The sequence below is a fragment of the Apus apus genome, chromosome 1 (assembly GCF_020740795.1).
Source record: "Apus apus isolate bApuApu2 chromosome 1, bApuApu2.pri.cur, whole genome shotgun sequence".
NCBI lineage: Eukaryota > Metazoa > Chordata > Aves > Apodiformes > Apodidae > Apus > Apus apus.
The window spans coordinates 131849781-131875010 of record NC_067282.1 but is presented as its reverse complement, the minus strand read 5'-3'; the positions used below and the strand labels follow the sequence as shown (position 1 = coordinate 131875010).

Below are 25230 nucleotides of genomic sequence, written 5' to 3'. Positions count from 1 at the left end.
GGTGGCGGGCGCTGCGGGGCGGGCGGAGCGGAGGGAGGGGAGGAGGGGAGAGGCGCTCCCCCGCCCGCGCCGGGGGAGCCGTTGCGCCAGCGGCGTAAGTGGCCGCGCGGGGGTCCCGCGGCCTCAGGGGTGGGCGGAGCGGGGGGGGCTTCGGCCGCTTCTCCCACCCCCGCGGGCGCCGGGCGCGGAGGCAGGAGCCGGGCCCCGCGCTCGCCGCCGAGCCAGCGGCGGAGGAAGCGGGCGGAGGGGCATGGAGGTCGCCCGGCCGCAGGCGCCCGCGCCCGGCCCCGTCTAGGGCGTCCCGCGGGGCTCACCCCGCCGCCTCGGAGCGAGCCCGCGGCCGGGCCCGGGCGCGGCGCGGCGCGGGGCCCGGGCTGGTGCAGCAGCGGAGGGGCCGCCCCAGGTAAGAGACGCGTCCCTCCCTCGCCGCTTAGCTCCTCGCGGCCTCCGGGCGGGCCGGGACCGGCTGCTGCAGCTTCCCCGTAGCCCGCCGGTCCCCTGCGGGCCCTCTGCCCTGCCCACCCCGCGGCAGCCGGGGCTCGCCGGGCCCCGCCGGCGCTCTGCCCGCCTGCGGGCGGGGGGCACGGGCTCGGTCTTGGCTCCAGCCGAGGGCAGTGCCCCGGCTGGTGCTGAGCAGGGCTGCCGGCCTGCCCCCGCCCCCGCCGAGGTGCTGCCGCAGGGCCTGTATGCAGCCGCCTTAGTTTAATCTGCTGGCTTTTTAAGTGACCTGGTACAGGTTTTTTTTGGTTTTGTGTATTGTGTAGTTTAGTATTTCAGAGAGCTGGGGGACCTCTGCTATGAAGACAGGCTGAGAGAGCTGGGGCTGCTCAGCCTGGAGAAGAGAAGGCTCCGGGGAGACCTGAGAGCACCTTCCAGTGCCTGAAGGGGCTGCAGGAAAGCTGGGGAGGGACTTTCTACAAGTGCTTGTAGTGGTGGGACAAGGGTAATCGATTAAAACATGAAGAAAGAAGGCTTAGGTTAGACGTTAGGAGGAAATTCTTCACTATGAAGGTGGTGAGACACTGGAACGAATTGCCCAGGGAAGTTGTGGAAGCCCCATCCCTGGAAGTGCTCAAGGCCAGGCTGGATGGGGCTCTGAGCAACCTGATCTAGTGGGAGGTGTCCCTGCCCACCCATGCAGGATGGTTGGAACTAGGTGATCCTTAAGGTCCCTTCCAACCCATGCCATTCCGTAGTTCTATGATCTGCATGGACAAAATAAGTTTTTGTACTAGAAACATTACAGAAACATTCAAAGGTTGAGTAAGTTTGAAATGAGGAGTGTTTGATCTAAGATGAGTGCTCTAAGTAGTACTCAATGCACCACACTTTGTTGCAGAGTTCTCAGTCTTCGTAGCTGGGAAAAAAAGAAGGGGTGCTACTCTGAGTCTTGCTGGATAAACATGTACATTACAATTTCAGACTTGGTATGCCTGTCAGTGAGTGATCAAAGTACAGTTACAAATACTCATTTAAAAGTAGAAAGATGTATCTAGGAAAGTGAAGGCTAAAAATCTGCTTAGAAGTCTGATGTGAAGAGTGAAGGTCTGTATAGCCCAATCATAAATTATTTTTTCCGTGTTGCTCAATTTAGGAAATAAGCTTTAAGCAGGAAGCAGTTTCTGTACTTTTTTCATTTTTTTTCAGTCAGAAAAGTGGGCAGGGCAATACTGTGCATTGTTGCATTTTCATCAATATACTTTCACATTTCCTGTTTTTTCCCTCTTGAGAAAAAATTCTTCTGATTAGAAGTGTGATATACTAAGTACGTGGACTAGTAAGAGTTCTAAAGGTATTTGTCTCCATGTAAATAGGTTGTTAAAATGGGAATGGTGTAGTTTTTTATATGCTTAATGGTTTTGTAGGAGCTAATGCTTGCAGTAAGTAATCTAAATACTATAAGAGGGTAGGTAACCTCTTAAAGCTTGCATGTTCTAGTGGGATAACTTTGTGTAAATTGCACAGTAATCTTGTGATGTACTTTTTTTTTGCTTTTTCCAGTTTCTTTCTGATTTTGTTATCTTGTTTCTTTTAGGAAGAAAATGAAAATCTTTTCTGAGTCTCATAAAACTGTTTTTGTTGTGGATCACTGCCCATATATGGCAGAATCCTGCAGGCAACATGTTGAATTTGATATGTTAGTAAAGAATCGAACCCAAGGAATTATTCCTCTAGCACCCATATCAAAATCACTATGGACCTGTTCAGTGGAATCATCCATGGAGTACTGTAGAATCATGTATGATATTTTTCCTTTCAAGAAGCTGGTAAGTTCTAGCCCAACTGCATATGGTACTCGGTAGTATAAGGGCAATTTTCCCATTGTAATGAAGTGTTCTAATGTTATTAGCTATTGGTTAGATTAAAAGATCAAATATAATTTATTTAAAATTATGTTAGTTTGCATTTTTTTAGCTATTTAAACTGGTTTGAGTAGTATATGAATCCTGTTACATACTTATTTTTGGTACCTTTCATTATCCTAATGTCACTTTGTAACTCGGTGCATGGAGAGATGTTTTAAGGTAGCTTAAAGCTCAGGAGAACACAACAATAAATCTCTTAAGTTTACAAAAGCTTGAGTGAGGTATTGCTTCATATTGAGTTTTGTGTCTAAACACACTTGATGGTGCTAAAACTTTTTGATGCCAACTTTGAAGGAATTTTGGGCTTTAGGAAGAGGTAGCATCTCCCTCCCTGAAGCTACCAACTAGAATAAGTGGGGGAGCTTCCTGGCACACAGCTCTTTGTTTAGAAAAAAAAAAAAAGCCTTGTACGATAAATTAAGGTACCTAATCCCTAGTTGTTCAGATCTTTTGTCATTACTGAGTAAACCATTGTGCAATGTTCTAGAGGTTAGTTGCAGTTAAAACCCATGGAAGTTAAATAAGCTTGTGACAGTGATAGGGGTGCAAGGTAATGATGTTGGAATACTGGCTGTTTTAGGGGACAGCTAAATACCACCAGTGGTTCAGTGATTTGATGCATGTCCTGGTTCTCAGACAACAAATACTTAATTTAAAATGTAGTTTGGAATCTGATATGCAGTCAAATTCCATTATGGGATTATATCAAGTGTATGCTTAATGGATTTGAATCAGTTGGCTGAACTGGAGGTTGTGTGGTATGAAATTGATGTGGACGGTGTGCTTCCTCAACTTTATGGTCATCTTTAGAACATATGGGATGTTTACTAAATCTTGCTAGATGTTTACCCCTGTGATCGACTGTGATAGTCTTTGGAGAATGACTTGCAGTATTGCAGTATTAGAATTTACATTGTTTTGTAGATACTTTACTGAAAATGATTACCTGGTTATTGAAATACTTAATTACAGAGAATGGCCCTTCTTCTCCCCCCACATAAGACTATCATCCTGACTTCTGGGGGCCTGCTAGTGATGTCGTCAGTTCACGGCGTTTCATAATATCCTCCCATGCTAATTTGGTGTAGAAATTGATTCGGTGGCTTAAAAATCTAAATAGAAGTTAATCATAATGTTAATGAAAGGGTAACTGAATATAGCAGGAGAGGAGACTTTGTGTTTTTGTTGTGTTTTTAGTTTGGCTTGTCATTGTACCTATCTCCAGAGTGAAGAAAGAAGTGTAATTCATGTTTCTTTGGGCTTGGGGAAGCAGCCATAATGGCTGTTACCTGTATAATTGATTGTTACCTTTATGTGCTTTTTTGATCCTTTTAGGTGAACTTCATTGTGAGTGATTCTGGGGCTCATGTCTTGAATTCTTGGACTCAGGAAGATCAGAACTTGCAGGAGGTGTGCTTTGTAACTATTCTTTCCTTTTATTAATCTAGCTCAATTGCAGAATAAATAACAGCTTCTTGCTATCTTCAATAGGAAATTAGCTAATTAAAATGTTGGTGTATCTGCTCTGAAATTGTGTAACAGAATTGTAAGTAGCCTGTGGGGCTTGCCTATTCTGTAGGTAGTGTTATGTAGTTAAAAAAGAATCAAATCGTTTTCTATATAGAGTCTTATATTAAAATAAATGTTCTGAAGAAGTTACCTATGTATTTCCTCTAGTGATACTTGTTGAATTTTTAATTTGTTTGGGTTTTTTTTACGTTTTCATGACAGGCAAATAAACTGGAAAACAGGGAAGACTCTTTTTGCTCCTACTTTGTTTTGTACTGAACGGGCTTGTCCTCTGAAAAATTTACTTGGGAGAACTGAATTTCTACATTCTCAGAAAATAAAAACAGGTTACATCTGAGAATGCTAAAGTTTCTTTCAGGTATTGGATAGAACTTGCTATTATAGCCAGGTATTTTTCTGTAATTAATGAGATTATATTTTCAAGGTTTAGTAACAATAAATTAATTGCAAAGGGTGATTTAGGGCCAAATGTTTTCCAGAAGGGTGAAAACATATGATGATCTGTAATTGCTCTGTTTGGCTTTCTCCTAACAATATTAATTTGCATCTAAATAAGTTATAATGATGACTTTTCTCTTCACTGATTGTTCTAACCACTGGCTGGAAAGTAACTTTCTTTAATTTTTCTTCTTGACTAGTTGATGGCAGCGTTGGCAGCTGTTGGGCCACCTAATCCTCGGGCAGATCCAGAGTGCTGCAGCATACTTCATGGTCTGGTTGCAGCAGTTGAGGCACTCTGCAAAATAACAGAGTACCAGCATGAGGCTCGAACCATGCTCATGGAGAATGCAGAACGGGTTGGAAACAGAGGAAGAATAATTTGTATTACTAATGCAAAAAGGTATCTATGCTAACCTGCTTCTAGCATTTCAAAGACATTATTTCATATGTTTTTAGAAGCGTTTCATTGTTTGTCATGAATTAGTGCCCTAAGTAGCTAGCTTTGTTAGTTCACTTCCTGCCTTAAAGGTTTCATTTATGGAGGTCTGTTACAGTAACAAATTTTTCCACTTGAAATAGGAGGGCATTTAGTGGCATGTGGTTTTGAATGGGAGGACTGATTATCTTGCATTTGAAAATTTTCTTTCTAGTGACAGTCATGTTCGGATGCTTGAGGATTATGTTCAGGAAACCATTCATGAGCATAACAAGCTTGCAGCTAATTCAGATCAGTGAGTATACTCTTCATAAATGTAGTGTGTCTTACATACGCCTGTTACGTCCTCTGAAACATGGGATGTATTTTTTGTTATGTAAAACTTATTCTGATGAAGTGTTTGAATGCCCGTATGAAATAGAAGGTACAAGTCATGATATTGTTGACTTAGAGTTTGTGTAATCATTAGCTCTTCAGTATCATTATCCTCATAGGACAATATTTCTCTTTAGATTGTTTTCTGTGTCTTGCTCCAAAACGAGACATGGGACTGCCTTATTTATATACTGCTTTATTTGTAATCAGTAATGCCTCTAATGCATTTCTTTCTTTATAGCACTGCATTGATTTTACATTTTACTTTTACTATAATAGCGAACTCCTTGAAACTAGTTTTAAGTTTCTAAATTACTGTGCTGCGCAACACTTCCCCTTGAGGTAAAGCAATCTCTATAAAAAGAGGTTGCATCTCCTTGGAGAAGTAATTTTTCCACCATATGTTTTGTCTAATGCAACAGTGAACTGAGGCCCAGGGACTGTATATTGCCTTTTAAAGTGTGTAGTTGGTTAAGATGCTATTCATGTTTTCTCCTTAGGCACTTAAATAGCAGAAGCAGGAGTCTCTTGTATTTACCTGCTACATTTGGAGTTTCAAATAGGTATAAAGGATTCAGCCTCAGGAGAATCAGGTTCTAAGTCCACTGTAAGGACAGAAAAGTGGTCTCATATTCCTGTAGATTAGGATGTGGAACTATGTCTTGACCTGTACAAATTTCCAGCCCGTATAAGGAGATGAGCATGTTATTTGAGTTGTTTTCATGTTCACTGGAATCCCCCTTATTAATATACCTGATCACACTTGGAGGCAAATTCAGTTGAATAAAGCTGAACAGTTTACACAAGTTAAGGATCTACTCTGCTGATATGTCAACAAATAAACACAGTGCTGTAGCATCTGAAGAGCTAGAAATGTTTGACATTTTGTATTGTGAGAATTAATTTTGAAGTATATGCTTTTCCAAGTCACTGATGTAACCTAGTTTTGACAGAATGCTTTCAGAAACAGGATGTTGAAATACATCCTTAGGATTGTGTTCTGGAAATCAGATGACTCTTGGGAGAATTGGTCTAATTTATAGGAAATAGTCTGCCATCCTGTAAGCTAAATAGAATGTTCTTGTTTTTAAGTCTAATGCAGATTCAGAAATGTGAATTGGTCTTAATCCATACTTACCCAGTTGGTGAAGACAGCCTTGTTTCAGATCGTCCTAAAAAAGAGGTAAGAAGCTTAAAACGAGAAAATTTATCCAAGGATTAAGAACCATGTCAGATTCAAAACAGTGCAAATGAACTGTTCAGAAATAGTGCTTTAAGCCTGTGGTCTTTGGTAAGGTGTAGGAAAGAACAGGTGATCATTCTTTGAAAAGTTGACAGTCTGCATGTTGCCATTCCAAGTGTATGCTTTATTGTGTTTTACTGTTGATGCATATATGGTATCCTCTTTTTCATTTAACTACTGAAATTTCTTGCAGTAATAATTCATTATTCATTTTTTGTGTGAAGTAGAGTCGTAGTCAGAGTTCTCAGGGTTGAAAGTGACCTCTGAAGATCACCAAGTCCAACCCCCCTGCTAGAGCAGGATCAGCTACAGTAGGTCACACAGGAGCATGTCCAGGCAGTTTTTGAATGTCTCCAGAGGAGACTCCACAGCCTCTCTGGGCAGCCTTTTCCAGGGCTCTGTCACTCTCACAGTGAAGTTTTTCCTTATGTTTAACTTGAACCTGCTGTGCTCCAGCTTGTGCCCATTGCTCCTTGTCCTGTCAGTGGACACTGTGGAAAAGACTGGCCCCATCCTCTTGACACCCTTCTTTAGATATTTATAAGCATTGATGACATCCCTCCTCAGTCTCCTCTTCTCTAGGCTGAACACCCAGCTCTCTCAGCCTTTTTTCATAGGCCAGGTGCTCCGTTCCTCTAGTAATTTCTGTGGCTCTTCACTGGACTCTTTCCAATAGTTCCTTATCATTTATGAACTGGTGACCTCTGAATTGGATGCTGTATTCCAGATACAGCTTCACTAGGGCAGAATAGAGGGGAGGATGACATCCTTTGACCTATTGGCCATACTCTTCTTAATACAGCCCAGGATGCCATTAGTCCAGGACCCCGAGGTCCTTCTCCCCAGAGCTGCTCTCCAGCAGGTCAGCTCCCAACCTGTACTGATACATGGGGTTGTTCCATCCCAAATGCAGTACTTTGCGCTTGCCCTTGTCAAATTTCATTAAGTTTTTCCCTGCCCAGCTCTCCAGCCTGTCCAGGTCATGCTGGGTGGCACCACAACCTTTTTGTGTGTCAGCCACTACTCCTAGCTTGGTATCATGAACAAACTTCATAATGGTTTGCTCTATCCCTTTGTCCAGGTCATTGATGAATATATTGAACAGGACTGCACCCAGTACTGACCCTGGGGGATCCCATTAGACACAGTCTCCAACTAGACTCTGCATCACTTATCACAACTTTAAGCTCTGTCCTTCAACCAATTCCCAATCCAGCTCACTGCCCTATCATCCAATCCACACTTCAGTTTGTCTGTGAGGATGCTGTAAGAGATGGTGTTAAAAGCCTTGCTGAAATCAAAGTAGACCGGATCCACTGCTTTCCCCTCGTGTCTGTCCAGTTATGCCATTGTAGAAGAATATCCGATTGGTCAAGCATGTATTCCCCATGATGAATCCATGTTGACCCTCTTTTCCTCAGCATGCTTTGAGATGGCACTGAGAACAAGCCATTCCATCACCTTTCCAGGGGTGGAGATGAGGGTTTGGTCTGTGGTTACCTTGGTTCTCTTTGCTGTTCTTGAAGATTGTAGTAACGTTGTCTTTCCTCAAGTCCTCAGGCACCTCTCCTGTTTCCAATGATTAATCAAAGATGATGGAGAATGGGCTAGAAATGAATTCAGCCAGCTCTCTCCTCACTCTTGGGTGCCTCCCATCGGGGCCCACGAATTTGTGGATGTCCAGTTTATTTAGTTGGTTTCTAACCCAATCCTCTTTGACAAAGGCAAAGTCTTCCTTTTGCCTGACTTCCTCTGTTGTCTTGAAGGTCTGGGACTCCTGAGGGCTGGCCTTGGCAATAAAGACAGAGGCAAAGAAGGCATTCAGTAGCTGCCTTCTCTATTTCCTCTGTCAGCAGGGCACCCGCTTCATTCAGCAGAGGGCCCACATTTCCTCTAGCCTTCCTTTTGCATTCAGTGTACTTGAAAACGCCTTTCTTCTTGTCCTTGACCTCCCTTGCCAGTTTTAATTTGAAGGAGGCATGAGCTTTCCTTGTTGCATCATTACATTCTTTGAAAACATTCTTGTATTCCTCCCAAGTGGTTAGTACCTTCTTTTATGTTCTATAAACTTCTTTCTTGCACTTGAGTTTGTTCAGTAGTTCTTTGGCTTAACAATTCAGGTCTCCTGGTTCACTTAATTTCTTACTCTTTGGGATGCTCCGATCTTGAGCTTGAAGGAAACAGTGCTTAAACCTTTACCAGTTCTCTAGGCCCCTCCCTACCCTCCAGAACCCTGTCGCGTTGGGTTTCACCAAGCAGCTCCCTGAAGACAACAAAGTTAGCTCTTCTGAAGTCCAGGGTTGTGACCCTGCTAGGTCCTCTGTACCTACTGCATTTGATTCTGAAATCCACCATCTCATGGTCACTACAGCTCCCAACCTTTGTCTTCTGCCGACCCCTCTTTGTCAGAGCCAGGTCCAGCAGTACACCTCTCCTTGTTGGCTCCTCCACCATCTGTATCAAAAATTTATCAATACACTGGATGAACCTCCTGGACTGTACATGCCTGGCTGTGTGACCTTCCCAGCAGATACCTGGGTAATTTAAGTCCCCCATGAGCCCATTAATGTCATAGAATGACATCCTAGGTGTGATGGTTTTGGTTTTTTTTTTTGTTTTTTTTTTTTTTGAGAAAGAAACATATTTAGGAATCTAATAGAAAGCCATCAACTACTTTGTGTGTAGAATAGTAAGTTGAGTAACTTTTCTGCTCTTCAAGCACAGGCTGCTAGCTAGAACAAGCCCTGTTTTCCTAAATACCTGCTACTCAACAGTGTCGATATTTTTCAGCACTCTGTTCCATGTTACCCACACTAACATGCTAGCATTTTTAGACTTCTGGTTGAACTATTTTTTCATTAAACCAAAATGAGCTTTTGCATGAGTTCTGTTCTACTGTTAGCAAAGAGAAAGCCTTTTCGATGAAAACCATTGGAAAGCCTATCTTCTTCAAGATGGAAGGGTAATACCTTGTTGGGAATGTGGAATGCTTGAAATTAGTAAAATACTTAAAGTACCCTACATATGTTCACATAATCACCAAGGCTGGAAAAGACCTTTAAGATCATCAAGTCCAGCCTATGAAACACCACCACACTGGCTAGACCATGGCACTAAGTGCTACATCCAGCCTTTCCTTGAACACATCCAGGGATGGTGCCTCCACCACTGCCCTGGGAAGTCCATTCCAGTGTCTAATCACTCTCTTAGAGTGGAACTACTTCCTAATATCCAACCTAAATCTCCCTTGGTGCAGCTTGGGGCCATGTCCTCTTGTCTTGTTGCTGGTTGCCTGGAAAGGATTTTTTTACTTTATATTTTTAAGGATTATTTTTTAAAAAGGTGAAATGTGGCATATATGAGATTACTCTGTATTTTGACATCTCAGTTGTTTGGTAGCAAATGCATGTGAGCTTTGTGGACTTGTGTGTTTATTCGTGGTTGTTTTAAACCAAATACGTGAAAAATATCTTGCTCTTCTGCTCTTCATCAGACTGTGCTGCTTTTAACATGCTGCATGCAAGAAAGAAAAAACACAAGAATAAAACCACCTTATTCTTAACATGAAGAGTGTATAGCCATGCATATTATTTCATAAATAAAAAGGCTATGACAGCACCTTTCCAAAGTTCTTTCAGTTTTAGTAGTGTGAAGTAAAAAAAGGAACAGAAGAGAATAAATTATTAGTTTGCTCTGTAAGAGTAATCTTTATTACCTCATTCTAAAAGCCTAAAACCAATGTCCTTGTTGGCAGTGAAAAATCTAATGCAGCCTGTGGCTTGTGCTTGTTACTCTTATCTATATATGATGCACTTGCAGGTAACTGCATAAAAGATGACTTTATTCCTTTCGCTCAGCATAAAAGAGCAAAACAGCAGGCCTAGAGCTGCTAGTAAGAGGACTTATTCCCTGTGTTGTGATACTAATTCTTCCTATGAGCAATTAATAGCTCAAGCTTTTAGCACAATTCTTTATGTACTTTTTAGCAACTGCAGTGCTGACAAGTGGCATAACCTGTGAAGTTCTGAATAAGAATTTCTGCTGCTTCCTTATTCGTTTTCTGTGGTCTGAGGTTTTTTGAGTGCCGGTTCACCCCAAGTCCAATTTAGCAGGATAAATGTGCTTATTTTAGAATTTCATGTGAATATTGTTACCTGATACTAGAACCTAACCCGTGAATACTATACACTCTGCGTTTATTTTAGCTTTCACCTGTTTTAACCAGTGAAGTGCATAGTGTCCGTGCGGGAAGGCATCTGGCTACAAAACTGAATGTTTTGGTGCAACAACACTTTGATCTGGCTTCAACCACAATAACTAACATTCCTATGAAGGTAATACTGTGTCTGTAGCTTTGTGTTACCTAGCTGTGTCACTTCTAAATTTGTTTTGAAAACTACTTAATGTTTATTTTAATTGAATTTTACATTGTTTTTCTCTCCATATCATTTTCTGTTTTTTATTAGCCCACATTCAATGTCTGTGACCAGGTTAGTAAAAATCAAGGGGTAAAAATATAGTAAAGAAGGATCACAGAACAAAACATTGTATTGCTGAATCTCAATTTTTTCATGTAGCAATACAAGAGTTATTTCAATTCTGTTTTTATTATTTTATATAAGTACAATCTTTATCTCAGATTACTTTGTCTGTGATTCTTTTGTCTTTTTCTAGTTGTGTTAGATATTCTTGACCCTTGTGCATTATAGTGGCATAGTGAGTCTCTTTTTTCCTCTGTTTCATTATCATGCCCACCCAACATAAAGGTGTTTGTAACTAAGAGCTGGTTTTTGTCTTAAGGTTTTCCAGTAGGTTTTCCAGTTTAAAGATTCATAGAAACAGGAGAACAGGGGATATATTTAAATAAGATACTAAATTAAACATAATTTGCTCAAAGTTGTTTGTGTCCCTATTTTTTAATAACTTTTTAAAATTGCTACCTGGAGGGATATCAGTGTGACTAAGCATTTCAAATACTAAGTTTACAGTAACTTTCTGATCAGGCAGCAAGAGACAATCGAAACAAATGACTGTATTCAAATAAAAAGGGCAGAGCAGATAAACTTTTCTTATTTTAAAAATTCATCAATTTCTAATACCCTCAATCATAACCTGCATCTTTGAAAGCTAGCAATATTGTATGCTTTTGTAAGTTTAAACATGAAATTAAAATTTTATTTTCACAGCTTTAATGAAACTTTGATATGGGTCATGGCATAAATGTGACTTAAGTTTGCAAATACCTTGTCTGTAACTTTCTGACCTGTGTGCTGCTGGTATGCCTTTCCCTTCTGCCTTTGTCCTTACAGTAATAGACTATGTTGGGTTCTGTGGTTTTTTGTTTTTAACCTGGAATAAGTTACCAAGGTTACTGTTCTGTTTTTGCTAGTCTTCTGCAAATGTTTAAAGATGCAGTGTCCTCTTTACAGACATTTGTTTTTTAATTATAAACTTGCAGCTGCAAGCACACTTCTATATGTCAAGTGCAATAAAGTGGTAAGTTCTAAGTGTGTTTTTTGGTTTGGATTATTGAGATTTTTGGACATGTAAAGTAGTTGCCCATCTATTCTGTAGTGACCATTCGTTGCTGATCAGTGAGTTGTAACTACTGGTGGTATTCAATATGTCATAGGCTTAACTTTACAAATTTAAACAAGCTTATTTTTTGCCTTATATTTTATACTATGCACACTATCATGACATTTGCATAAAGAGGAAACCATAGAGTTTCAAAAAAAGGAGAAAAGAGGAAAAGCAGATGGCTGCATCTTTAAACAGGTCAGAGAGTAAACTGTTTCCTCAACATTGCAATCCTGTTGTTGTCTGATGCACTTTGGAGACTCTTTTTGTTCTGGAGTGAAAGGTAAATGTAGAATCATTCATTTCTAGAAACAGTCACAGCTAAATAAAAATACTTCTACCTTTCTCTTTTGAAGGAAGAACAACATGCTAACACATCAGCCAACTATGATGTGGAGCTGCTTCATCACAAGGAGGCACATGTTGACTTTTTGAAGAGTGGTAAGTAGAAATAGTCCCTTAAAACTGGCTTTTGATCAGCCTGCTGGAAGCATTCACAAAGTTTGAGTTCCAAACTGATGTAAATTTCAGGCACAATTATAATTTTCAGTTATTCCTTATAACCCAATAACTTGATTTCTAATGTTGACATTGAGTTTTATTCATTACTGGCATATTTTAATATAGCAATAAGGATGGAAACAATGGAAAAAACAGGTCAAATTCATCAGACAAGGTTTCACAAATGTTCAGGATATTTGTGAGATTTTAGAGGCATGTCAACTTAAGATATAAAAGGGACACGAGAGACCAGATGTCCAGTAATTTTACAAAAGTATCTATTGTGGGTGTTGGTGAGAAACTATTCCTTGCACATTTGAGCTTCTAGACTGTCTAAGTAATAATAATTGACATCACTTATATCCCATAGGCCTATTTATGACAGTAATTGCTTTGGAAAAGACGGTTATTTGGCTTTTGAGCTTTCTTGTATTTGAAATACCTAGTATCCTTTCTGTAAATTTGGAATTATTACCTAGTATTTCTGAGGTGAAGCTTAACTGAGGTTAGAAAAACACAACAGTAAGCCTTATGCACAACTGTTTTTTTCGGGAAACTGTATTTGATATAATTTTTTTTAACATGTCAGGCTAAAAAAAATTCTGTACTAGTAGAATTAAAAGCAAAGCCAAGCAGTGAAAAAAAACTCAGCTGGTGTTATTGCGTGGTGGGATCTTAGACCATATGCCTTTTCAGTGCTGAAGTCTCATTTTAAACATTTGAATGTTTTGTATATGCTTTGTCTCTTACTACATTGATTGTAACTTCTGTTACGTGATTCGGTACCTGTACATGTACTACATGTGTAAGTACATCAGTAAGTGTTTAGATACAGGCTGTAAATGGTTTACTATCTGAAACTATTTTGTATAGTTTTAAAGTATAGTGGAAAGTTGTTGGTGGTTTAACTTCTAAGAAGTGAAGAATTTAACAGATGAGTTATGTCAGTTGTTTAACAAAGAGTGGATATTTCTGAAGTTTGAAATCATGTGGCTCACAAGTGGCCAGTTTAGAGTGTGTTTTTTGCTCTTGAAGGGGTTACCATTAGTTTGAGGAAAAGGAGGTTGACTCCTCATTATAATCTACAGGTCCTGTGCTCCAGATTTTAGTGGAGTGTATGATTAAAGGTTGAGAAAGAGCAAGATGTTACAGTAATGAATTCAGACTCACCTGAACTTGTGCTACCATGTTGAAAGCATGAAGCTTTATTGTCAGGGCGCAGAAATGTTTTTGTAATACCTGTTGATCAAGGAGTAAGTCTGCTAGTAAAAGCCAAAAGGCAAACTCCCAACTGAAATGCCTCTTCAATTTTTTTTCCATGAGAACTTTGAGAGGAAAAAGTCGGTCCTTAGATCCTCTATGTTTTTGTTTCTTTTATTTTTTTTATATTTTGACTGTAATAGCAAGAATTCCATTTCATTGATCTTATTTCTGTGGAATGTTGGTGGAGGGTTTTTAGCTGAAGTTTGGCATTCAGGTATTCTAAGACTTTCTAAAATTCCAGTTACTTTAGCTGAAAAAAATCAACTTGTGCAAGTTACCTGTATGATGAATAAGCAAATAAAATACTTTGAGTAAATGTCTTTAAAAATAACAGAACTTCTTACATGAAAGATTAAACCCTGACATATTACATATAATGTTGCATGTTGTTGTATGTGTTTATTCCTCTCAGTTGTGGATTCAAGCATCTTAAGTGCCAATGCTACTGTAGTTCTTGAAATTTGTGAAAAACTAGTTAAATCTTCCCTGAGATGTGAACCAAAGATCATGAAGACTTATAAAACTCACTAGTAGAAACATAGTTTCTAGTATCTTCAGGTGGTTTTTGTCAGACTGGTTGTCAGTGAGACTTAAAAAAAAATCTTAGTAAGAAAACATGTATGGCCAGTAAAACACATTGAGAGATGGTAAAATTAAATCTGACATAGGAGAGGTACTGCATGATGATGCCAAGTACTTATTTGCCCAAAAAGTCCAACTTGTCAAATGTGCCTTTAGATGAATTTATTTTTACTTTGGGATATAATACATTCAAGAAATGAACAGCTTTAACATTTGTTTTTATTTCTGTGTGGAAAATAGGCATTGTCTTAAACTCCTAGGCATTTTAAAATCTCCTGTTGTAGATAATATGTATAAAAGTCTAGGTGTTAGTTTGATATCAAACCTAGAAAGCAGTCTGGAGCTGCAGTATTTTGTGTGATGAATTGGTTTTTAAAACGTGCAATGGCTGCTGATTTTAAGATTTTTCAACTACCACTGGTAATAACATTTTTGCTTTGTTAGGTATATAACTTTTTAAAATTAGACTTAATTTAATGTACGCTTATGTTACATTGTACCATAGTTTAGATGGTTTTTGTTGTAATGAAGAAAATGTGGTTGATCATGCTATGACACTTTATTACTTTATTTTGCAGGTGATAATCATGTAGGTGGCAATAGCAGAGAAGGAACGTTTAAAGAAACTGTAACTTTAAAATGGTGTACTCCCCGAACAAATAGTGTAGGTAGGTAACGTAGTACCTTATAAAACTGATAGTCTAACTTGTACTGAACACTTCTCCCTGTACACTGGTAGGAATCTGAGCAAGGAGGTAATTTGTTTCTGGTTAATGCTGGCTTGAAGATTTGCTCTATAAACCTTGCTGCTGACTGCACCCTGCTTTACTAATGGTCGTGCAATGACCTTCTCATCTTGGCTGATCTGTGGTGTGTGTAAGAGTTGAGAGGCATAGTCATGTTTTTCTTGGTGGCTTGTTTTCGGTCTCAAGTATCATGAAGCTCTTCACTGAGTACAATATTCAGTAATTATTTGCCCCTCTAACAAGGCCAAGTATACCTTGTCAGTTCTGCAGTGGTGTTTTTGAACACAGCAGCATTTGATACATTGAATCTTTTTTGTTCTAATTTTTTTTTGGGGGAGGGGGAGGAAATTCAAGTACTATCTTTAGTGTAATCTTTACTTAGTGCAAAGTAAAAAGCTTTGTAAGGAATTGAAGTGTATGCAATGTTGCTGTCAATAGAGAGGTACCTCTGTATTAACTTTCTGCTCAGATCTCTACCCAAATCTGATCAAAGGAGAGAAGGACAGGGAAGATTTGAGGTAATGTAAGAACCACCTGACCATGCAGCTCATGTACCCTGTAGACTAACAGCAAGATATGTTGACTCTGAGCCAGCAGGTCAAAAAATATACAGATGAGAAATAAGAGGAGGTTGACTCTACAATGTAATAATTCAGGAGATAAGAACTGGAGGTCCTGCTGGAAGCAGAGCTTGGGAATGTATTAGGTTCTGAGAGTTGAGGGTACTGGAATGATTGTGAGGAGACAGTGAAAGAAACAAACTTTTAGATCAAGAAACAGCTAGACTTCTTAGTTCTGATGATTGTGGAATAGCCTTCCCTTTCCTTATATTTTGTGGGGTGTTTTTTCTGTGTGTGGAACTACACTCAACTTTTTTACTCATTTATTTTGCAGAATTACACTATTGCACTGGAGCGTACAGAATTTCACCAGTAGATGTAAATAGCAGACCTTCTTCATGCCTTACTAACTTTCTCCTTAATGGTAAATTTGTGTCTTTGGCTAATTAATATTTTAGTTGTTAATATTGTGAATAGAGCACTTACTATATTTTGATTTATCAGTAAATGTCTGTATACTGTAAAATGTCAAGTTTCTTTTAATATATAAATAAGACAGGAAAGTTGTTAAATATATTCAAAGGCAAATGGAATGTGGTTTTATACTTGAAGATGAGATGAAAGATGTAAAGAGGGAGGAAGTATTGAGTTGTGGTAGTTCTTTCCTGAATCCAAATGCAGAATACTTTTCACTTTAGTAGGAAATGCTGCTTTTGGTATGCTATTGTGCACTTGATCACAATCCTTATTCTGGCTGTTGCAAAATATTAGCAACTTGTGTTTGTGCCTGATTTTTAGCAGGGGCTGGGCAGACTCAGAAAGCTCTTAACTGAGTTATGAGCACCTAAGTATGTTGGTCAATTGAAGCAGACATGCTTGTGTGTACTGGGATTGGTCAAAAAAGTAGGTTAGATTTAGCTGTCTTTTGCTTGTCTGCGAGGTCATGCCCACTGCCATGAATAATCTTTAAGAGGTTGCCCTATAAATGCATATTTAAAAGGTAAACCAATGTCAAATGAGTAATTTGTATTCAATATTAATGATGTACATTTTTTAGTTTGCAAACAAAATGGCATGACAAAGACATTCTTTTAATGGGATGTTTTCTTAAGTCATTTGAGTCCTTAATGTGCAGTGTCTTTTTTAAACATTGTATGTATTTTTCTCTAAATGGTACTGGAAAAGTACTTTTATTAAAAATGGTTAGAACTGAAATTAATAACATATTTCAGATAACTACTCCTGATCTATTTTTGCTTCCTCATAACAAACGATTATTTAGAGAATGCTCTCTTTTATGCTTAGTGTATTTTACTGGAAGTAAGCCAAAGGCAATTTTATTTGTTTGAAAAATGTTTTCCAATTTCAATCTTAACAGATAGTAGTGATATTTTTATACTCAGGTAGGCTTTGTTACTTTCTGGAAGTTGCTTTTAATGAGAGTTTCTGCAGTAGGGACAAATAAGTTTAATATAGAACATAATCTGTAATAACTAAAAAATAGCAAGCTGCCCTTACACATTATACAGTTTTAGTGTCTTAGAAATACGTACTTTTCCTAAGGACAAGGTTCTACAGTGGAAGTGATTGCTTGCTGGAGAAGAGCCATATTGATCTGTTGTAAAATTTGTGTAAGTACATGGAGAAAATACTGAAAGGAGATAACTGTTTCTTGTTCAACTAGGTCTTACTGGCTAGTTTCAAACCTGTATTGTGTATACATAGTTTTGAATTTAAAATTGCAACACAGGAACTGATGGAACTGATCTGATGTTTAACAGGTCGTTCAGTTTTGTTGGAACAGCCCCGCAAGTCTGGCTCTAAAGTCATTAGTCATATGCTCAGCAGCCACGGAGGAGAGATTTTTCTGCATGTATTAAGCAGCTCACGATCAATTCTAGAAGATCCCCCATCAATTAGTGAAGGGTGTGGTGGAAGAGTCACTGACTACCGGATTACAGTAAGATTCTTAAGTTGTTGCTTATCTCAGGTGATGAGATGTAGTGTAATAGGTGTGTAAAGGAGATGTTAGTATGTTTTCTAGAGAGCTGGAGTGAATTGCATGATCAAACTGTTATTCTTTGTACTGCTGATAACATTTAGTATGAAGTACATCTCATATGTGCTTCATAGAGTCCTTTGACAAAGAAGTACTTGCCTCGTTATGCACTATGAGTATTTTAGGTTCTGATTCTAGAATAACATTTTTCTTGGCAAGATTTTTGTGGGCTGGATATGCATGGGACTATATCCTGCTTATTGTCAGAAAGATAGATTGCACATGAATGGTTTCTACAATAAATAGAAAAGATGGAGCTGTTGGCTTTGAGCCTGGATATGGAACAGATGATCAGCTGGCAATAACTTTTTTCCCCTTTTTTATCACATCCTTTGTATCTCTTGTAAACAAGCAGAAGTGACTTCCAGAAAAACATAATAAAACTCTAGCCATACATGAAATACCTTGCACATATAGAACATCTCCTCATCAAGTACCTTGCATCAATTTTTAACTCATTTTTATACCACTATTTATGTGCACCCAGAATAATGTATGTCTGAAAGCTAGAAACCGCTCTGGTTGTTAGGGTCAGATTAGTGGTGGGGATGGTACATTAGCAAGACTATGCTGTTTTGCCCATTCAATGAAAGCTACTTTGTTAGAGAAATGCCTAATTATATCTTGTTTGGTTATTATTAGGATTTTGGTGAATTTATGAGGGAAAACCGATTAACTCCTTTTCTAGAGCCCAGATATAAGATCGATGGAAGTCTTGAAATTCCACTGGAACGTGCAAAAGATCAGTTAGAGAAACATACTCGTTACTGGCCTATGATTATTTCTCAGACTACCATCTTCAACATGCAAGCTGTAAGTTGCCTGGGGTTTGCAACTTGATTCTGTTCTAAATTAAGTTTGTCCTTGCCACTTGTTGAAATATCAAACTGTTTTATGATAAACTGATTTTGTGGCAAGTGATTTATTTTCAGCTTTATTTTCACTGAAGTACCCTGGATTTAATATTACTAGGTTGTTGGATTGCCATATAAATAGGGTGGAATATTTGAACCTGACAGCTGTAATCTTGCTGAGTAAAGAAAAAATGTGTCTGCTTGCACCTGCTCAGAGTTACTACTAAATGGAGGATGAGAGGGTGTGTTTGTGTGTGGTTCCATGGTTGCCTCTGATTTTTTTCTTCCTGTTTCTGTCCCGTGACACACACAGACTTTCTTGTTGTTGACTTTTGTCTTATAGGTAGTGCCATTAGCCAGTGTGATTGTAAAAGAAGCAATGACTGATGAGGATGTTCTGAATTGTCAAAAAACAATATACAATTTGGTAGACATGGAGAGGAAAAATGATCCGCTTCCCATTTCAACAGTTGGTACCAGAGGAAAGGGTCCAAAAAGGTTGCATGCATGTGTCTCTTTGTTAATGTTGAACTTTTTTTCAGAAATCTTCCATTGACGTTGTTTTCATACTAAATTTTAGAAAATTTGGCCAAAGGTAAATACATAGTAAACTAAGTGAGGTACATATGGAGATTGCATACTGTGAGTGTTTTGTCTGTATCATCTAGGGCTGTCACAGTGCTAATAGTGCTGTGTGCTGGGAAAAAGTTACAGCATTTTATTACCCCAAAATTGTGGGTATGTTAAAAAATAAAAAAGCAAAGATAGCCATCAGGAAAGGTAAGAGATTGATACAAGCTAGGGCAGAGAAAGTAGAATAATCTAAAATTTAAAAGGGAAACATAGGCATTTTAAGTGAACAAGGCTTTAAAATCAGGATATGCTAGGATAGTCAAATCCTTTTGGAACAGTTACTTTAAAATAGGGGGTACTCCTTTGAAACAAGCATGGAATGTCCTGATATTGTGAAATGTGCATTGTAATCCTAAGAATTGGCTGAAAAGAAATTCAGCTACAGAAGATGGCCCAAATGTCTGGAAGCTGTTTACAGTAGCATGGTACTTTTGGAATTTTTTATCCAGAAAAATAAAAATGAATCTGCATGTCAGTATATGAGTGGCACTCTGCATATCCTGACATTGCAGAGTTAGCAAACACCTGGGAGGGTTCAGAAGTGCCTTTTGCAAGTGAGAGCTTGTGGAAGCTTTTATTTTAGTGGACATAGTATATTTTCATTTAAACTCAAGTCTTTGGATGTTAATTGGGAAATGTTACATACAGTATGTTTTCAAATTTCAAGGATGAAGTAATTCCAGGTGGATCAACCTCCAGTACAAGAGGATAAAACCTGTTTTGGGGTTTTTGTTTCTTAAGCTCTGTTTTTTAGCCTTATTTTTTCAATAGTTTAATGATCTAAGTTATCCTGTATGTAATACTGTTTTTCTATCCTTGCTTAGAGATGAACAGTACCGGATTATGTGGAATGAACTGGAGACCCTTGTACGAGCACACATAAACAACTCTGATAAACACCAACGAGTCTTAGAGTGTTTGATGGCTTGCAGGAGCAAACCCCCAGAAGAAGAAGAGCGCAAGAAACGAGGTAGAAAGAGAGAAGATAAAGAGGACAAGTCAGAGAAGTTAGGCAAAGACTATGAATCAGATAAGCCATGGCAAGAATCAGAAAGGTAAGTTTTTAAAGTGAAATAAAACGATAGCATAATTACTTTTGTCCTGTCCTACTTAGAAGGAGGACAGAATTGCTGTGAAACAGTTGCAGGTTTCAATTTGATGTGTTCAGGCTTATAACCTTTGCTTACTACCAGTGAGTGTGGATCCCACGGTTTTTTGGATCAGTAACCATTGCCAGCCTTTGGAAATAGACACCTTGTTACAGTGCTTGCTTACCAAACTTTTCACATAAACGTATTTTACAAGCAGTGTGGTTCTCAGAGAAATTGACCAGTCAGTAGGGATTTGCATCTTGAGTTGCTGCTCTTGGATTTTATCATAACCACACCACCTACTAGACATCAAACTACTTTTCAGAATTCTAACTAAAACCTTGGGGCAGGCAGGTTTTTTTTTCTTGAGCTGTAAGTAATTCAGTGTTGATAAAAAATTTTAGATGGATTTGGCTCTTTTTACCTGAATGTCAAGATTGATTGTCCATATACCTACTGTCTAATCTGTGTTGTCACTGTAACTTGTGTTAAGTGGCAAGCATCTCTTAGTGTTTTCTGCTTTGTCTTTCAAACCACTCTTCTGAAGAAATCCAGAAACCCTCATGGTAGCTTAATTTGCGTATGCTTTGAGTGTGCTAGGAGGACCTTTTCACTTATCACCATGCTAATGATGACCTTCATGCCTTCTTGCTTGTGATGAAATCCATTCCTCTACAATCACTTTTGTTTTCATATGTGGAACAGAAATGAGGACTGAGATAGAAGGGATTTGGTATAGAATAGGTCTGAATTCACAAAGATAATAGGAAATTGTGTGGTATTTTTGTATATTCGTTGTTACTTAGTGTTTCCTTCAAAATTCAGAATTATTAACTTTCTCAACAACTTCAATAGAAATACTGATAACTGCCTTCAGTGAAATTATATTTTTAAATCCTTCCCTTTACTGAAGGCTTTATCCAGAGGTTTATTTGGCTAGTCTTCCCTGTTTTTCACTCATTCGAAGGGAAATTTTCTTAAGATACCAATTGTGTAGAACTCTGAGGAGTAAAGAATGGTATCAACAAAAATGAGTGGTGCTCTAGTGTGTGTTGCTTCACTGTTTTCCTTCACCCTCAAAAAGGTTAAAAGGTCTTTTGGATCGAGAAAAAGAAGAACTAGCAGAAGCTGAAGTTATCAAAGATTCTCCTGATTCTCCTGAGCCACCCAACAAAAAGCCACTTATTACCATGGATGAAATGCCCACAGTTGAAAAGGCAAAAGGTAAACCAGAAGAATTGAAACATTATTTCTTTTTAAAGATGGAAGTTGTTGTATCAGTCTGTATTTTCTAAAGTAATGAGTTGAATCTTCTGGGAGTTAAAACTAAGTGAGAATGTTTAATAAAACACTCATTGTTGAGAAATTATATATATATGCTAACCTGAAAAGGTCTAAAAAGATAACAAGATACTGTTATGGGTCTACTGATAGGAACTTGGGTTGACAATGGGATGGGACAAATTTCTTCTGGTGCTAGTTGAGTATGTCAGAAATGCTATTTTAGGACCAGTACCAGAAATAGCTGTCTCCTTCTGAGTAGTAAGTATAGTTATTGGAAGGGGTAGGTCTCACTGACTTCCTTGGTGTGAACTGTTATCTTTTGTCATAGTGGCTGAGCTGACATTCAGGTTCTCCATTTGAAACAGAGTCAATCTTGTATAAAGCAACTACTCAGCTGCTATATATACCTAGCATGTGTCATTTACTTAGCCTCTTTTATAAGCTTATTTATAGTGGTTATAATATGCTCTACTACCACAGTATGTCATTTCTAAGAAATCTTTATAATGATGTAATCATAGCATACCAGTTTGGAAGGGAGCTCAAGAATCATCTGATCCAACCTTTCCTATCAGAAGTGTGGTCTGTATTTAAGAATTCAGAAATCAATTAACTTGGACTTTTTACTTGCAATTTTAGGGCCAATGTCCTTACTGTCTTTATGGAGCAACAGGATTAATACTGCCAACTCTAGGAAACACCAGGAATTTATTGGTCGTTTGAACTCTGTCAACAATAAAGCTGAACTATATCAACATCTGAAAGAAGAAAATGGGTTTGTATCAGTAAATGCATCACTACAAATACCTTAGCAGTAGTGAATATGTAGTAGAACACTTGAGTTACAGCATTAAAAAGACTCCTTTCTCTTGAGGATTAAAATGTGAAAATGCATTCCTTTGTGTCTCACTATTGATGGAGAACTACAATAGTGTTTGCTTTTTGGCTGTGTGCAAGGTTGAATGCTGATGAATGGTCATCCCTGTGCCTTAGTGACTGGCCTTGGAGCAAAACTCTCAAACTGCAAGGGATGAAAGGGTAGCTAAGTTGGGATTTCTTGACTCAGTCAATTGCTTGTTTTAGCTTCCAAAGGAATAACTAGTATAAAAATATTGCCAATAGTAGGGTGGTTGGATATTTTGCCATGTTGTAATGAAGTTGATAAAGTAGTCAGTGTTCTATCAAAAATACTCAAACCAAACCAACCTCCTCTTAAGTAAATAAAGTGGTGGTAGTAAATAGTATAAGGGTGAAAATTAATCAGATTTTAGAAATAGTTTCTTTGCAGTAACATGAGTATGGGTTTTTATCTTTTTGGTGAGTTTGATTGACAGCTCTTTGTGGTTGTGGCTGCAGTTTCATTGCAGAAACCTTTCCTTTATGCACTAAGGGCTGCTTAAAGAAGTACTAAGAGGAGGTAAGATTGTGTATGTTGGGTACAGGAAGAGACAGGCTAGTTAATGAAGTAAACGTTTTAAAATATTTGTCTCATTTTTTTCTTATTCTGTTGATTGTATTACAAGCCTTACCAGTTGTTGTCTTGCATTTCAGAATGGAAACAACGGAAAATGGGAAAACAGGCCGGCAGTGATGATTAATATTGTTTCTTTGGACAGAACTTGGCTGAATTACAAACAAAATTTTAATGCTGGAACTGATACCGGTTCCTTTTCAGCACAGTTGTATAGCTCTGTTTTGGGTTTTACATTTTTCTATTTTTGCTATGGAATAGAAAATCTGCATATCACATTAAATGGATAATGTGCAAATAGGAGCTGTCCTTTGAAGTATTTTACAGCCATGTTTTTAGAATGAAGAAAACCTGTGCTGCCATGGACTAAATCAAGTCATCAAATGTTTGAAGTCCTTTCCCATAAGTATGTTTAATACTTAAAAAGCAGTGATGACTGTTTTTAAAAAGTACAAGTAATTGATAACTGATAATTTTGTTTATTTTGGTTCATGAATACTTTTATTTATATGAAACTTCCTCAGGAGTCCAGAATTATGGAAAAGACTGCACACCGAGTACCCAGTCACTGAGCTGAGAAAATGCCTGTCTTGTTTATCAACTAAGGGGTGGGGAGTGTGTGGTTTTACAGATAAAAAATGTTGGTTTAAGGATTTTAAAAAATTGACTAGAAGTTACCTTTAGAAAGCAAAGCCTTCCATGTTATTATGCTGGAGTTAAGCCTTTGTAAGCAAAAGTAAAATAAATTTTTTTGCTAATCATTACATTTTTTTATTAAATATGCCATCTAAAATACCTGTGGTTTTAGGTCTAGGTTTTTTGGAATGTAATGGAGAGACTTTGAATATTAATGGCTGTGAAATGACAAAGATCTGTTTTCAGTTTCTTTGAGGAGATCCTCTTTTCATAGAGAGTAGAATTCTAAAATGGGAAAACTCACCCAATGGCAGTGGGTAGTCTAGTCCCATGTAAGCTTTTGTCAGCTTCCTCGTGGATCTACTTGACTGGACTGGGGAAGGATGAATATCTCAGAGTTTAAGTTGATTAAGACACATCTTTGAGCTTTTCTGAAACTTAATGTATTTATTTCTTCACCTGAAGCTTTAAATATCATGGCTTGGGATCACTAGGTCTGAACACAAATATCATGCAAGTACTTGACTTACATTGATACCTGAGTCCCTTCTTCAACTGTGTTAAAAGTGCTGTGTATAGTTTCAAGGCAACTGTTAAGCTGCTTTGATGCAGATGTGCTTTATATTAAATTACTTTAGAACTATTTTTACAGACTGATTAAAGAGTACTTGCATGATAATATTTTTGATTGTATTTTAAAACTTGTATAGCTTTTATAGAAACAATGTGTAATTTTTTGAGATCCTGAAGTAGGAAGATGTATTTTCACTACTTTGAAAATAGGCTGTCCTGCATCACTACATTTCTTGATGTCTTATCTGAAATGTTCTGATGGACAACACTACCACAGAATGATTGTTCCTTATATAAGTTTCTGGGTTTTTTAAATGAGGTTGTACTGCATGTCAGTCCAGATGTTTCTCTTGTTTACTAAAGGAGTTTTGAAGTCTGGAACATAGGGAGCATGTCAGTGTCAGGTTTCTGCAATTTGCTTCTAGATTTGAGAAGTATAACTGAAAAGCTTATCTCGTGCCTTGGGGAATTGTGCATGTTGCATCTCCTGGTGTGACATTGATATTCAGCTGCAATCCTTAAATATGCACAGGATTTAATACTTAGAAGAAAACTTATGCGCCTGCTATTAAAATACATATTTGTTTTGCTTATTTACTACATCTTCCATTTTTGGAACATCTGTCAGGTAAGACTTAAGTGATTAAATGCATGGGACCCCATTCTCTGAGGTGTTAGACTGTGGGACTGTATTCTAAGTACCTGAAGAGTCATACTGAGACATGAAATACTGGAAAGGCTGATGTTTCCTGCCATAATCCTTTAGACTTATATTTTGCCAATCTTACATCTAGACTATTGGCTGTGGTGAATTACTGCTGCTTTGTTGACTTTTATGTCAAATTTAGAGCTGGTTTGTGGCTGAATGGCTTCTGGAAAGCGTAGAAATAGACACCTAGAGGAATTCATATTTATCCAAAAAGTTATTCAGCACTGTAAACCCAGACAAGTGTTGCTCGTACATGCAAGACGATGCAAATCCTGTCACTACTGTCATAGTCACAGA

At 38.2% G+C, this 25230-nt stretch overlaps 1 protein-coding gene across 1 annotated transcript; it reads left to right on the top strand.

Annotated features, from left to right (window-relative positions):
* Positions 1 to 69: 69 nt before the first annotated feature.
* INTS13 (integrator complex subunit 13) lies at positions 70 to 23779 on the top strand. The gene is made up of 17 exons (XM_051628051.1): positions 70 to 403; positions 2036 to 2267; positions 3702 to 3776; positions 4535 to 4737; positions 4988 to 5068; positions 6241 to 6331; positions 10597 to 10725; positions 12328 to 12412; positions 14896 to 14985; positions 15958 to 16047; positions 17405 to 17583; positions 18325 to 18495; positions 18880 to 19034; positions 19994 to 20224; positions 21345 to 21484; positions 22184 to 22319; positions 23096 to 23779. The coding sequence occupies exons 2-17, from the start codon at positions 2043 to 2045 to the stop codon at positions 23133 to 23135; spliced, it is 2121 nt and encodes a 706-aa protein (XP_051484011.1). The 5' UTR covers positions 70 to 403; positions 2036 to 2042; the 3' UTR covers positions 23136 to 23779.
* Positions 23780 to 25230: the final 1451 nt, after the last annotated feature.

What these genes read in the sequence shown, in the direction of transcription:
- INTS13 (XM_051628051.1), top strand. Translation starts at nt 2,043, where the DNA reads ATGAAAATCTTTTCTGAGTCTCATAAAACTGTTTTTGTTGTGGATCAC. An exon ending in TGTTGACTTTTTGAAGAGTG is followed by an intron (nt 12,413 to 14,895) that starts GTAAGTAGAAAT and finishes TTTATTTTGCAG; the next exon opens with GTGATAATCATGTAGGTGGC. An exon ending in TCCCCGAACAAATAGTGTAG is followed by an intron (nt 14,986 to 15,957) that starts GTAGGTAACGTA and finishes TTTATTTTGCAG; the next exon opens with AATTACACTATTGCACTGGA.